Raw genomic sequence first — 14978 nt, 5'->3', positions numbered from 1 at the left:
AAGAGAAGTCTTCCGTGGAAATGAAGGTAGTAGAGTCTTATTCTCACCGGTGTCTGATAATTGATGTTTATTATCACATAAGACAAATGGTTGTTTATTAGATAGCTCTAATTCCTTTGATGATTCCTTAGAGGAAGGGGAAAAGTTGTCTTTATCCATACTCATTTTCTATAAATCATGCAAAAATAAACATTACAGGTTTTTCTACTGTAGTGTCTATTTTCAAAATATTTTTATGTGATTCTATACATGTGTTACTAATGTTATCAATTAACAATAGCACACGATGCAATGCAATGAGAGTAATATCATATTTACTAAAAAAAAGTAATCTTATATTACCATAAAACAGGATTTACTAAAAATCACCATAAAGATTTATTAACATTATATATTCTTACATATAGAACTGTAGTGTACTGACACTGTGGCTTTACATTGAATTTTTAAAAAATATTCCTTACATATCATCAATTTCTGCTATATGTATCATTAAAGTGCATGCAGGATACTATAGATTGTTGATAGCTTCCTATTAACAATCTGCTTCCAAATGAATCTGTTATTTGCAAGTCTCAAATACTGTCAGCTCTTATATTTCAGTCTTATTAGTCTTTTTCCTGCACATCAAAATAACTGTTTAACTACCTCGTTTGCTAATCTTCACTCTTTACATTAGCTCTATTCATAAATTCTTGAATGCTTATAAGTGCTTTACTATTAAATTTTTTTTCTACTAACTTCATTTTTGATATTATTCTGTCACTGACCCATTTTTCCATGTTTTGCCTATTATCATGGTTTTCATCCTTTTATTGCTCATTTTTTTGAAAGAAAATTTGTTACAAAATTTATTCAATTTAGTTGAGAACTGAAGACTGGTGGAGTTATTTAGTAATAGAATTATTATTATTATTCCAAGGACATCTCCATGATGTGAAGACTCATAATGGGAGTCTCATTAAGCATGTCATCAAGCATTAACCATCATTTACACAATATCTTGGCAGGGATAGATTGGAGGTGGAGGAAATAGGAGATCACAGGGATGATGGCAGATAAGGATCTAAAATTTAGAGGGCACGCTGCCAAAATTGTGAGGACAACACAACGAATTCTGGTAATGATGCAGAGAACACTGACTTGTAGAAATAAAGAGATTATGGTTCCATTGTATAAGTCTTTGATTAGGCCATATATGGACTACTGTGCACAGATTTGGTTACATGACTTTCAAAAGGATGAAAAAAATGTTAGAAAGGGACCAGAGGCAATTGACCAAAATAGTTTCTGATGTCTGGAATGTTGAATATGAAGAAAGGTTGAGACGATGCAATTTGCAGAGTCTAGGATAGGAGGAAGAGGGGGTGATGTGACAGAGATGTACAAGTTGATAAGGGGTTATAGGATTAACATTGAAGAGATTTTTTATAAAATGGCAGGAGAACAAGAGATCATCTCTGGAAGCTGTATAAGGAAAACGTGAGCAAGGGAGTGAAGCAGGTTTTTTGCATGAACAGATGAGAATGATTTGAATGCATTGCCTAAGAGTGTGGTGTTTGTAGAGAATTTGAATGTATTTAAGGCATGGTATGATGAGCTGTGTGTATGGCAAAGGGACTTCCCACAAGATGAATCTTTGACTCAATGGGGATCTTTGGATAATAATAATAACAACAACCATGTTATATTTTTCTTTGAACTCATTCACTGACAAAGTACTCATGACTGACTCCGATAAACTATGCCAGTCATTCAACACTGTTTTAAAAAAAAAACTAGTCCTCGCTCTTTTTCTCAATTTCCAAGGACAATCATTTGTTGTTCTTCCCCAGTCATGTACAGAAAATTTTCCACTGCATCAATCCTATAAAACCCTTTTAGTTACTTATATGTTGCTATCATTTATCTTTGTTTCTACCAGTTAATCAATTTGTATAACCCATAAATTTTCAATTTCCCCTTACAGGAAACATTCCATAGATTTGACATCATTTTGGTCAGTTGGCTCTGAATCCTCTCCACCTTCTCCTGATCCAACAAATTGGTCATCAATTTGTTGGATCAGGAATGTCAGAAAATGAGGCAGAATCAAGGCAGAAACTAGTATAATAACCTCCTTATTCTGCTTGATAGTGTTCTTCAATAAATAAGTAATCTATGAACTACTTTAGCGACCTTTGCAATATGTCCTGTGAACTTCAAAATCACCCACCAGCACCTCCAAATCCCTGGCCTCATCCAATTTCCTGTAATCTACTTTCACCACTATAGCACATAATTGGTAATCTTTTCATCCCAAAACTATAACCTCAGATTTTTGCCATATTAAACTCCATCTCTTAAATCATTCTGCAACTTCACTAAATCACATTCATTAACTATTACTATATTGTTCTATGCAAATTTACAGGGTGATCAAAATTAAAGTATCCTTTAAAGCCATGTGGAGCACCATCTAGTAATCCAAAATGTTGTGAAATGTTGCAGGAATATATTGTGCATCATGTGGAAGCGATATCTGAGAGAGAGAGAGAAATGTTCTAAACTGCCCCTGGTGGTGAATGGTTTACATGCAACTTGGCACCTGCCGAGTTGAATGTAAACTAAATGCATGTAATTTGCATAACCTGCAACTCGGCAGGTGCCAAGAGGATAAAAAAATGGACTTGTCATTTTCCCTTCATTCTGGTTGATAATACCATCCACAGTGATGGCATTAACCTTGCCCCAACATACCTTGCTTGTGAAGCTATACAGAGATACTTAAACATTGCAGAGCACATAGAGATATTGAAAGTTTATTTTCCACTTGGGCCTGGCTCCCACTGAAGAGACCTCAATAAAGGTCGAAACCGGTCTGGGTAGTGGCCCTTCCCTTAATGCATAACATTAGACATATCTGCAAGGAGATGTGTTTTGCATTATAGGAGATACTAGGATAGGAGTGTTGCCCCACCTTTGCAACGAGTTGCCTGGTGTTGTACCATCTTAACCCAGTCCTGAAGATACTTTCAGGCGCAAACTTTGTTTGCTCACACTTGGATAAAGGATTAAACTAAATTTATTATACACATAGAGATAGTGGAACTTATTGACATTTATTCAGGCAATGGAATTTTCAGAGGCAGCAACACATTGCAGCCTCTGAAAATTCCATTGCCTGAATAAATGTCAATAAGTTCCACTATCTCTATGTGCTCTGCAATGAATGATTAGTCGTTTTTGAAGAAATGGTATTGTTGGAGCCTGGTAGAGGTCACAAACCAATCAGTTCAGAACAAGTGAATGAAGTTGCTACTTTTGTTGTGGAGCAGGTTATGAATAACAGTGTTGGTTCCTGCAGTTCATGAGCTGATTTGATACAGCTGATTTGATCACATCCATAAGGTGATCAAATCAGTACACTAGTAATAAAGATATGCCAGTATTATAGGCTTATAAAGAGGAATAATAACCTCGACTCTACCTGTCAATAAATTCTTCAGCATCTGAGTAGTCTTTTTGAGCTTTTGCAACATAGACTGCCCTCTGAACTTCAACACCTTGTCATTAACCCCAAAATCTTTAGCCTAATCAACTACTGTCTGGAAAATTCTATGAAAGATTCTGCATTTCTATCCATTCAAGATAACTCTGACATAGGAAGTTGCACCTACAGGACTTTGAACGCTGACTGGCATTCACTTTAACATTTGTTCCTCAGTAGAGTTGGATGCTGCATGGCTGTGAATCATTTTGTGGGGAGATGAGGCTTACTTTCACCTAAACAGTGCTCTGAATACTGACAAATGTATGGTATGGGCTACACAAAACCCGCATGCAATCCAACAAATTCCTTTACATTCATCCAAAGTTACTGTCTGGTGCAGGTTTCCAGCTTTGTTTATCATTGGATCATTCTTCTTTGAGGACATTCAGTTTGAATGTGCTCCACAAGGCCTTAAACAGAGATACTTACTTTTTTGATAACCCTGTACATCATCAGAAACTGATGATTTCATATCAGATTATTTCCTATATCAATAACATGCAAAATCAACAGCACTAGATACTACTTGTCCATAAGCTATTAATATTATTATTACACTGGCATCTTGATGGAATCAAAAGACTCATGTGGAAGCCAATACTAACTGTTATTTACATACTATCTATCATAGCTCTCCTTACACTCGTTCACTGTTGGAACGTTCACAACTACTTCTGGCAATCCATTCAGTCATTCATCGCTCTCCAGCAAAAATCTAGTTATTAACTTACTTACTAACCATAATCCTTACATAACTTTCAGGAGTAACCCCTTGTTCTCTTCCTACTAGTCGTGTAAAGAAAAATTTCCTTCATATCAATCTTATGGAAACCCTTTAGTAATTTATAAGTTTCAAACATGCCTCCTCTTTTCTGCCTGTCAGTTAAACTTTATGACCCACACACTTTCAATCTATCCTAATACAGAATTCCACAGATGTGTCACTATTCTGGTCACTCATATCTGGATTCTCTCCATACTTCTTCATTATCAAGAAACCAAGGTGATCAAATCAGTACACTAGTAATAAAGATATGCCAGTATTATAGGCTTATAAAGAGGAATAATAACCTTGACTCTACCTGTCAATAAATTCTTCAGCATCTGAGTAGTCTTTTTGAGCTTTTGCAACATAGACTGCCCTCTGAACTTCAACACCTTGTCACGAACCCCAAAATCTTTAGCCTAATCAACTTCCTACAGTCCAGTACCATCAATGTACAGTATGTAAAAGTCAGCCATCAAACTATCATCCCATTGTCCTCATCTCAACACTCTCAAATGTGATTGTAAAAGTAATCAACAACTGGATTTTTCATGAGATAGAGACCTTTGGTTAATTAACAATCACCAATATCGATTCTACTATTCTCATTCTATAGACGACCTCTTTGCTAACCTTACCTACTTTTGGACACAGGCCATGGAAAGAATTGGAGAATCTCATATTGTTCACCTCTTGATATTTCCAAACCATTTGACTGAGTTGGTCTTCTTTCCAAGCTGCAACCATATGACCTCCCTTCCTACTCTTGTGAGTGGATTGCCAGCTACTTCTCTGACTGTTCACTGCAAGTCATGGTGGATGGTTCCTTTTCATCTGATTTTCCCATCAATGCCAGAGTAACACAAGGCTCTGTAATTTCACCTGTACTCATCTTTTAATACAGCAATGATCTCTCACTAACATCAAATCCTATCCATAGTTTTGCTGATGATAGTATATTCCATTCCTTGTTGTTATTCACAAAAACTTGTAGTACTTACATGACTCAAGCTTCAAGATGGCCTTAAATACTAATCTTCTAGCCATTCTGGGGGTGAAGGTTTTTTTTTGGTAAACTTTAATGCTAACAAAAACTTGATCCTTTCTGATTTCCCAGAAGAAAGACCATGCCTCACTCTCTCACTTTGGATAAAATGCTTATCACCAATGAAGATTTGTTTTCTCTCCTTTAGTTGACTTTCACATTTGGCATATTCTGGCATAAAAATATCACATAGTCTCTTCATCTTCCAAAAAAACTTTGTATTCTTTTTCATTCTAAGCATCATTTCTCTTCTGCTTAAATCATCATTATCATCATTGCAAGGGACAGTCCTGTCAGTAGAGAGTTCCCTCTTCCAGGTCTCCCTATATTTGGCATTCTTCTTTAGAAGCTTATAACTTCCGCTGGTTAATCTAAACATCTCAGTGTATATTTTGGCCGTCCTCTTCTTCTTTTCCCCTGGTACCTTTCCTTCAAATATGTTTAGTCCATTTTGTTATTTCTTCATATGTGTCCCAGGATTTTCATCTTTCTTCCTATGATTTTTTTCTTCAATACTCAGTTCTCTTTCTTTTATGCAAGACTTTGTCAGTTTTTCTTTCTCACCAATTGACTCCTAGTAATACTATCCATCAGTACCTTTCAAGCATTTCAATTATTTTCCAATCTTTTAATGTAATAATCCAAGTCTCAAAACTATAAGAATACACTCCAAACAAATGTTTTTATAAATCCTTCTGTATATCTGTATTTATTTTGCTTATAATAAATAATCTCTATTTCTCTAATACTTCTTTTGCCATAGCAATTCTTTGTATTTCAAACTTACATCTTTCATATGTTCGTGCGGTCAGCCTAGTGGCTATGCGCTTTGCACCCATATGCCTGGGGAAGGAGTGTCCTAGGTTCGATTCCCATCGATGAGTGAGGAGCTTAAGGACTTCTTCAGCCATAGCCAAGTTAGCCGGTCTTGGGCGTGGACAGCAGGGTTTTTTCCACTAGTTTATCTGGGGTTTTTCATCCTGCAAACAGGTCTAGTGAACACACATGGATTACAGTCAGGAATACCGACCCAGCCATAGGTCTGATTCATTAGCTATGCTGGTTCCGGAGCCCGGATAAAATATGGGGGAACTGAGATGATGCCATACCTCCCCGTAAAGGGGGACTCACGGCTGAGTATCATCATACGATTATTATCTTTCATATTCCTGAGTCCTCCAAGATGTACAAATGATTTTTCTTGCTCAACTCCTAAAACTCTAAAAATCTCAAATCTACCAAACTGTAGAGTATTGTTAACACATCTTTGGTGGAAACCAAAAACCTCCCCCGAGAATGCTACATTACATTCAGAGAAGAGTTATTCACTTAATGGATGACCCTTCTTATTGATTCCCTCCAAATTTTTCCCATTGATGTGCTCTGTTTCTATATTATGCTTTTTCTACAGGTATTTCTTAAGGGGAGATCATGTTTTACTAACTTACTTATGTACTATAACAAGGTGACAAATACTTTGGACAGGGAGTTATCATTCCGTTGTATAAGACTCTAATCAGACCACACTTAGACTACTGTTCTCAGATTTGGTACCCAGGATTTGAAGGGGATAAATTAACTGTGCAAAGGGTACAAAGGCAGATAACAAAGATGGTGTCAGGACTGTACAATGTTAGTTATGAGACTCGGCTGAGGGAATGTGGACTGCAGAGTTTGGTAGATAGAAGGAGAGGTGATATGATTGAGACTTTTAAACTGTTGAGAGGTGGTTACAGGGTTGACACTGGGGAGTTCTTTCACTTGGTTGAACAGAGGGAAGGAGTGATGACAAGGGGCCATCCTGGAAGTTACAAAAGGAAACCATGAGCAAGAGGGTGAGGAGTGGTTTCTTTGCATGGAGGATGGTTGAATCATGGAATGCATTGCCTGATAAAGTGGTGAGAACGAGAATGGTCAATGAGTTTATGATAGACATTGTGTTTCCTAGGAGGGAACCTCCCATGATGAGTCCTGATAGAATTTGTGTTTCTTAGGAAGGACTTCCCGCGATGAGTCTTTGGACTCCATGTAGGCCTGAATAATGATAATAATAACAGACTTCTGAGTTGGATCAGTGATGGCTGTCAGATAGATATCAGAAAGTTGTATATGGGGATGCGGTATCCCAAAAGAGAAAGGTCACTAGTGGTGTACTGTCAGTTTTGGGACCATTGTTGTTCAATTTGTATATTAATGATATTGGGATGGGTTTAACTGTTTGACATACAGCTGTTTGTAAATGATGCAAAATTGGAGAGAGCGATGCAGAGTCAAGCAAATGTTATGGCCTTACAGGAGGACTCGAATAGATTGCATGATTGGGTAGGTAAGTGGAACTGCCAATTTAATGTTGCAAAGTGTAAGGTTTAGAGATCTGGTAAGCAATGATGCAAAGTATACACTTGGTGAGGAAACTTTAAAGGAAGTAGAAGAGATAAGAGTGATCTAGGAACGATAGTGGACAAGGACCTGACATTCAGGAGCCACATTGCACAAGTTTTGAAGACGTCACATCAGATAATGGCAATAATGTGGAGGACCCTGACATACAGAAATAGAGAGGTTATGATGCCACTGTTTGAGACCTTGATCAGGCCTCGTATGGATTTGGTTGCACATAGATTTAGTTGCCGGGTTTTCAAGGTGACGAATAGGATTTCCGGGCGGGAATTCCCTCCTGCCCATTCTCGAGAATTTTTTTCATTTTCCGTTCCCAAATCCCGAGAAAATTTGGTCGGGAAATCGGGAAAATTTTTAATAAATACATATTTTAATATTTTTTTATAGATTGTCTGAATTAAAATGAACTGGTATGCAAATAAAATTTATTTAAAATGTTCTAACAGTAATATCTTAAATAAATATTTCATATTCCAACTCAATTTAAAAAAAAAAAAAAAAAAAATATATATATATATATATATATATATATATATATATATATATTAATACTCGAGTTGGACTTTTGTTGTGCTTATCAATTCATTCTGGTTAGCAATAAATCACCACTGTTCTCTTCAAATATGAGACTTTCTTAAGCTAGAACACTGGTAGCCTTTTGTTATTTCTTACTCCTGTGGAGAAACGATAAGAGAGAGAGCATTTCTAACGTGTGAGCACATTAACGTTCCTTGCATGTTCCTATTTTAATACTTTTTTATAGATTGCTGTCACAATGAGTAAAGAGTATAAAGAATGTTGGGAATATTTTAGAAAAGATAAAGAAACGGCTCGTTGCCAGATATGCTCCAAAACTTCGCAATGCAAAGCATCATCAACCAGCGGTCTACATAGGCACCTAGTATACATTCATGGAATGAAAAGGAAAAAACAGTCTGAATTGAATGATGATGAGCCAATGCCTTCATCTTCAGTTATGACACTAATACATAATTGTTATAGTAAAGTGAAACACCTGTACATCCAGAAATTGGAAGTATTCAAATGTGATAATAAAAAACTGAGTATTTCAATAGACGAGTAGACCAGTTGCAAGAATCGCAGATACATGAATGTTTACGTATGCTGCAATGAGATCTCTATGAACCTTGGTTTAATAAGAATACATGGGAACTGTCCTGTGGAAAAAGGGTTATCCTTGCTTCAGGAAAGATTAGAAACCTTTCAGTTACAACTTGAAAGTGGCTGCAATTACAAGTGACGGTGCAGCTGTTATGGAAAAATTCGGAAAATTATCACCGACTATTCAACAGTACTGCCACAACCATTATTTTATGTCAGATTATTTTGTGTTAAAAAGTTGAAAGGTGAAGCATCAGTGACTTGTAGCAGTGATAGTGAATTCAATACAGATTCTGAATATGATAAAGATGATAACAGTGATTCTGAGTTAGATGGTGTGGCCCGAGCTGATCAGTATGGTTTGTGAGATGATCTATCTTTGGCAATTAGCAGCATATGAAGAATTATGAAAATATTTTAATATTCTCCAGTAAAAAATTCTCTTTTGCAGCAAGAAATAACCAAGAGTGAAACGAGGGAACTAGAAGTCATTTTGGACTGTAAAACACACTGGAGAGAATGACAGAGAGATTTTTAAAGATCGTAAATCCGATTAAGACTGTTTTACGAGAGACTGTTTTACATGTAGTTGAAATCTCCCAGAATGAAGCTATATGCAATGAAATAAAATATCTTAACAGGAAATGTGTATCAAGCACATATTAGCATATTGTAAATGCCAGATGTATATTAACACTCACAACATTCTGCAGGTTACTGGTTAAAAGATACTGGAGGCTGCACTTCAAATTTCAACAGTTACAGAAATTTGAATTTCTATAGCTGTTGTTATGATTCATGTAAAGTTTCTGGAATAGAAAACTACATAGACACTGGAACGAAATAAATAATCTACTGAATAAAATTAATTATTTACAAGCTGACTCTCACTAGCTCAAGATAGAATTATCATAGACACTTTAACAATACACTTTCAGTGAAAAAAAAAAAAAATGACCTGAATAACAATTTTTCTGGCAGGAGATGCTGCAGATACCTAGGAAGGAGAGAAGGTCCTGGCAATCCTTGATTTGTCTTAGAAAGGTGGATATTTTGTTTAGAGATGTGTATACTGTTCTGATTCTGTATTGTTTCAGGAGGGAGCCCAGTTTGTCTGTTGTACCTTTGATGTAAAGTAAAGATAGGGTGTATGTATAATCTGGTTTAGGAGTGGTGGGTTGTTCTTTTTAAGAAGTTTGGCAACTTACTTTTTTGTTGGAATAATGTGGATAGAGCTGTTGTACCAGGCGCAATGCTGGTCCTGAGGCTGAAATTTTCTGGACATTTGCTGGGCAGGATGGGTGTGAAGTGGCATGTGATATCTATCTATCTGTGTGTAATGGGCTTACAGTAAATTGAATATATGAAGACCCATCTGCTTGCCTTGTAACTAACGTATCCAAGAAGGTTAGAGCCCTTTATTTTTCACTTCCACAGTGAAATTAATTACAGGATGGATAGTTTTAAGGGTACTGTCATAGCTTAAAGTAGAATTGAGGTATATAGACAATGTCTTTACCACATGTCTGCAGTAAAGACAATGTCTTTATCACAGACATGTTGTAAAGACACACACTTTATACTTGAGTTGGGCAAAATTAAATGCCAAGAATTCAAACAATTCCATCTATAAATTAAAGAAGCCAAGAAATTATATTCTTGGTTTAATCCTTTATCCAAGTGTAAGCAAACAAAGTTTGTATGTAAAGCCGCTTAATGAATGGCTACTTGTATATAGAGGCTAATGACTTCACATCAATATGTGTGTTGCATTATGGGATACTAAGGCAATGATGTGAATTCATTAACCTCTATATACAAGTAGGTCATTTGTGAAGTGACTTCAGATGTAAACTTTGTTTGCTTGCACTTGGATAAAGGATTAAACCAAGAATATAATTTCTTGGCATCTTTAATTTATAATATAACCAAGTGGGAAAACTTTCAACAATTCCATCTATAAGTTAGTAGTTAGTGATAGTGGGGAGCAAACTGCTACATCTCCAATTTGTTTAAAGAGCTGGCTGTTCCAGCTAAAATACCTCAATTTAAGACAGTACTTAAAGAGTTTGTGAATGTCAGGGGAATAAATTCTGGAAAAGAGAACTAGTGTATCATCTAGAACATTTGTAAAAATGTTAACCAGATCGAGGTTTACTAAGCAAAGGTTATTGAAGGTTAGTAGCATTACCACTACATTTCTGTGAGGAGGTTTTAAAATGCATGGAGTTTTTTTTTTTTATGCAAATGGTGTCTTGCCAATGCATTTGTTGAGTTCAGATGCCAAGTGTTTAGCCAGTTTATAGGTGGCACAATGGGGCTCCAGATTTGTAGATCTTAGGTAGCCTGTATTGTCTTGGTGTATGCAAATAAAAAATTTTTAGTTTCGAGAAAGTTTCGGTTGGGCAACTTGTAATATTATCTAGCAGGCTTAATAGTTTCATTTTATATTGATACTATTGGATTCTCTATCTCTAAATTTTGAGATGATAAATAATTAATTTTAGTCAGTAAAGTATTTTTTGCATTTCAGTGTCTACATAGTTTTCTCTTTCCAGAAACTTCAACATGAATGGAGACTACACTTGAACTCTTGATTTTGGTTAAAACAGGGTAGCAGTTCATTGAAGGACAATTCATCATGAGTCAAATGCACTAAGATTTATATATTGAAAAGAAAGAACATTTAAAAGTCATGAGTTTTTTTTTTTTTTCTATAATAAAACAAAAAACATCCTAACTTACACGTTCTCTATCAAGAGATTCTTTAGATCCCTGACGAGATTGAACCAAAGAACTTTGAGGTGGTTCGTGATAATGAACCACAGGGATTTTGTCAGGATTTTCTTTTAGCTGCTTCACTATATCTTGAATTAGTTCTGTAAATATCTCTACATGATTTTCTGCCAGAAGATTTGTAACTACCTAAAAATAAACAAAATTTTATCAGATCAGTTGGCTGTTGATGGTTATCAGCTTATTTATTCAGTTACTAAAAAAGTTTACAGAAGTTTAATGTTATCTATTTTTAACTGTTTAATCTTGGTTTAATACTTTATCCAAGTGTAAGCAAACAAAGTTTGCACATAAAGTCGCAAACTTTGTTTGTTTAATGGATAAATAAGTAAAATAAATGTTTCATTATGATACTATATAATTTCTTTAAGGCAATAGACATGCATACTATGGAACGAAAACCAGCTGAATAGGAAACACATGCATAATCATTAAACTTTATCAACTATCAGGTCAGAATAACTGCATACTAAATGCAATACTTTATGGAATTATGAGGGTGGTCTGAAAAGTTCTCGGCTTCGACCATAGATGGCAACACTATCGGCAAGATTTTTTTTTTTTCTAAGTTGGTACATCTGTCATAAGCATCCATGTGAAATTGCAAGTCATTCTATCAAGTAGTTTGATTTATATGGCTGTCTGAAGCAAACGCGTTGTCTGTATCCCTTGAAATGGATAAAATTGGGTATCATGCGGTTATAAAATTCTTTGTAAAAGAAGGTTTAATGCCAAAGGAAATTCATTCAACATTCATAAAAGTTTATGGGCACTCTTCTCCTTCATTTTCGGCAATTAAGAAATGGGCTGCCGAGTTTAAACGTGGCTGCACCAGCCTTGAAGATGATCCACGTGAAGGATGTCCAAGAAGTGTGACAACACTAGAAATCATTGAACAAGCGCATGATATGGTAAGTCAAAGTGCATGAAATTACTGAGACTACAGGCATTTCAAAAGAACATGTAGGATATATTCTGCATGAAGAATTGCAAATGAAAAAGCTTTGAGCAAGATGGGTGCGCTGCTTGCTTGCAGCAGATCAAAAACACACTCACATGAAAATCTCTGAACAGTGCTTGAAGCATTTTAACAAGAATAAAACAGATTTTGTGCATCAATTTATTACTGTGGATGAGACTTAGATTCACCATTACACACCAGAATATAAACAGCAATCAAAGCAGACAGAAGTCGGTTGTTCAGCACCAAAGAAGACAAAGTCAGTTCCATCACCGCGGGAGGTCATGGCATCGGTGTTTTGGGATGCCAAAGGATTTTGTTTATTAATTATCTTGAAAGTTCCCATGGTAAAACAATAACTGGACTAGATGAAAAAATTTGTGAGAAAAGACCAGGTTTGCAGAAGAAAAAAATCATCTTTCATCAAGAGAATGCACATGCAAACAAAGGCGTTTTGGCAATGGGAAAATTAAGGGATCTGAACTATGAATTGTTGGAACATCCAGCAGATTTGGCTCCCTCTGACATCTATCTCTTCCCAAAACTAAAACTCTTCCTTGCTGATCAGCGTTTTTCTTTGAATCAAGAGGTGATTGCAGCTGTAGAGGGGTATTTTGCAGCTCTTACTGAGAACCACTACAGGGATGGGATAATGGTGCTAGAGCATCGCTGAAATAAATGTATCAGTCTTAAGGGAGATTATGTGGAAAAATAAAAATAATTTTGAAATTATAAATTCGTTTTTTCATTGTTAGGCCAAGAACTTTTCAGACCACCCTCGTATAAATAACTTTAACGGACGTTTATACCTATACCGATATCTAAGTGGTACACGTATATAACAAGTTGCAAAGTACTTATGTATTATTCATATTATAAATTTAGTTTAATCCTTTATCCAAGTGTGTGCAAACAAGGTTTGCGCCTGAAAGTATCTTCAGGACTGGGGTAAGGTAGTACAACACCAGGCAACTCGTTGCAAATGGAGCAAGCTAACATCACTCCTATCTCAGTATCTCCCATAATGCAAAACACATCTCCTTGCATTATGTATAATATGTATTATGTCATGCATTAAGGGAAGGGCCACTACCCAGACTAGTTTCGACCTTTATTGAGGTCTCTTCAGTGGAAATCAGGCCCAAGTGGAAATACCAGGCAGAAGCATTAGCAAGGTCATCTCTACCTATAGGAGTTGCCAAATGGTGTGCCACCTTTTTATTAAATTACCCTGGATTTAGAGAAAGATGATGAAAGTATATTTTTCACTTGGTTAGACTATAATAAATTTAGTTTAATCCTTTATCCAAGTGTGAGCAAACAAAGTTTGCACCTGAAAGTATCTTCAGGACTGGGATAAGGTAGTACAATACCAGGCAACTCGTTGTAAAGGTGGAGCAAGCTAACATCACTCCTATCTCAGTATCTCCCATAATGCAAAACACATCTCCTTGCAGATATGTATAATGTTATGCATTAAGGGAAGAGCCACTACCCAGACTAGTTTCGACCTTTATTGAGGTCTCTTCAGTGGGAGCCAGGCCCAAGTGGAGATACCAAGCACATTAGCAAGGTCATCTCTACCTATAGGAGTTGCCAAACGGTGTACCACCTTTTTATTAAATTACTCTGGATTTAGAGAAAGATGTTGGAAGTATATTTTTCACTTGGTTAGACTATAATAAATTTAGTTTAATCCTTTATCCAAGTGTGAGCAAACAAAGTTTGTGCCTGAAAGTATCATCAGGACTGGGGTACCAGGTAGAAGCATGCCTGGTATCTCCACTTGGGCCTGGCTCCCACTGAAGAGACCTCAATAAAGGTTAAAACTAGTCTGGGTAGTGGCCCTTCCCTTAATGCATAACATTATACATATCCGCAAGGAGATGTGTTTTGCATTATGGGAGATACTGAGATAGGAGTGATGTTAGCTTGCTCCACCTTTACAATGAGTTGCCTGGTGTTGTACTACCTTACCCCAGTCCTGAAGATACTTTCAGGCGCAAACTTTGTTTGCTCACACTTAGATAAAGAATTAAACCAAATTTATTATAGTCTAACCAAGTGAAAAATATACTTTCAACATTATTAACATTAAGCCAGCCAGCCAGCCAGCCCCCTGGTTGGCCGAGTGGTCAGTGTATCTGCTCTCCAGTCAAAAGGCTGCAGGTTCGAATCCCGCTATGGGCATGGATGTCTGTGAAAGTGGTGGTAGTGGGCAGTAGATGGCATTGGTGTAGTTGGTGGATTGAGCAGTGAAGACAGAGAGTTGTAATGAATAATGAGTCTATTGACTCCCTGGAGGCATCATATAAATAATAATAATAATTATAGCAACCATTGAAGCAAATGATAT

General features: G+C 36.3%; 1 protein-coding gene across 5 annotated transcripts in view; it reads right to left on the bottom strand.

Moving 5' to 3' along the window:
* Positions 1 to 14978, bottom strand: part of LOC150101835 (uncharacterized) — a 574375-nt gene that overhangs the window by 129642 nt on the left and 429755 nt on the right. For all 5 annotated transcript variants that reach the window (XM_090400439.1, XM_090400440.1, XM_090400442.1 and 2 more), the window contains one exon: positions 11611 to 11790. In XM_090400439.1, coding sequence (XP_090256565.1) covers positions 11611 to 11790 — 180 coding nt within the window. The remainder of the gene's footprint in view (positions 1 to 11610; positions 11791 to 14978) is intronic.

The sequence above is a fragment of the Typopeltis vanoorti genome, chromosome 11 (genome assembly GCF_054136105.1).
Source record: "Typopeltis vanoorti isolate ZY-2024b chromosome 11, IOZ_Tvanoo_1.0, whole genome shotgun sequence".
NCBI classification, from domain to species: Eukaryota; Metazoa; Arthropoda; class Arachnida; order Uropygi; family Thelyphonidae; genus Typopeltis; species Typopeltis vanoorti.
Note: the sequence above shows the minus strand (reverse complement) of the source record. Positions and strands in the feature narration are given on the sequence as shown.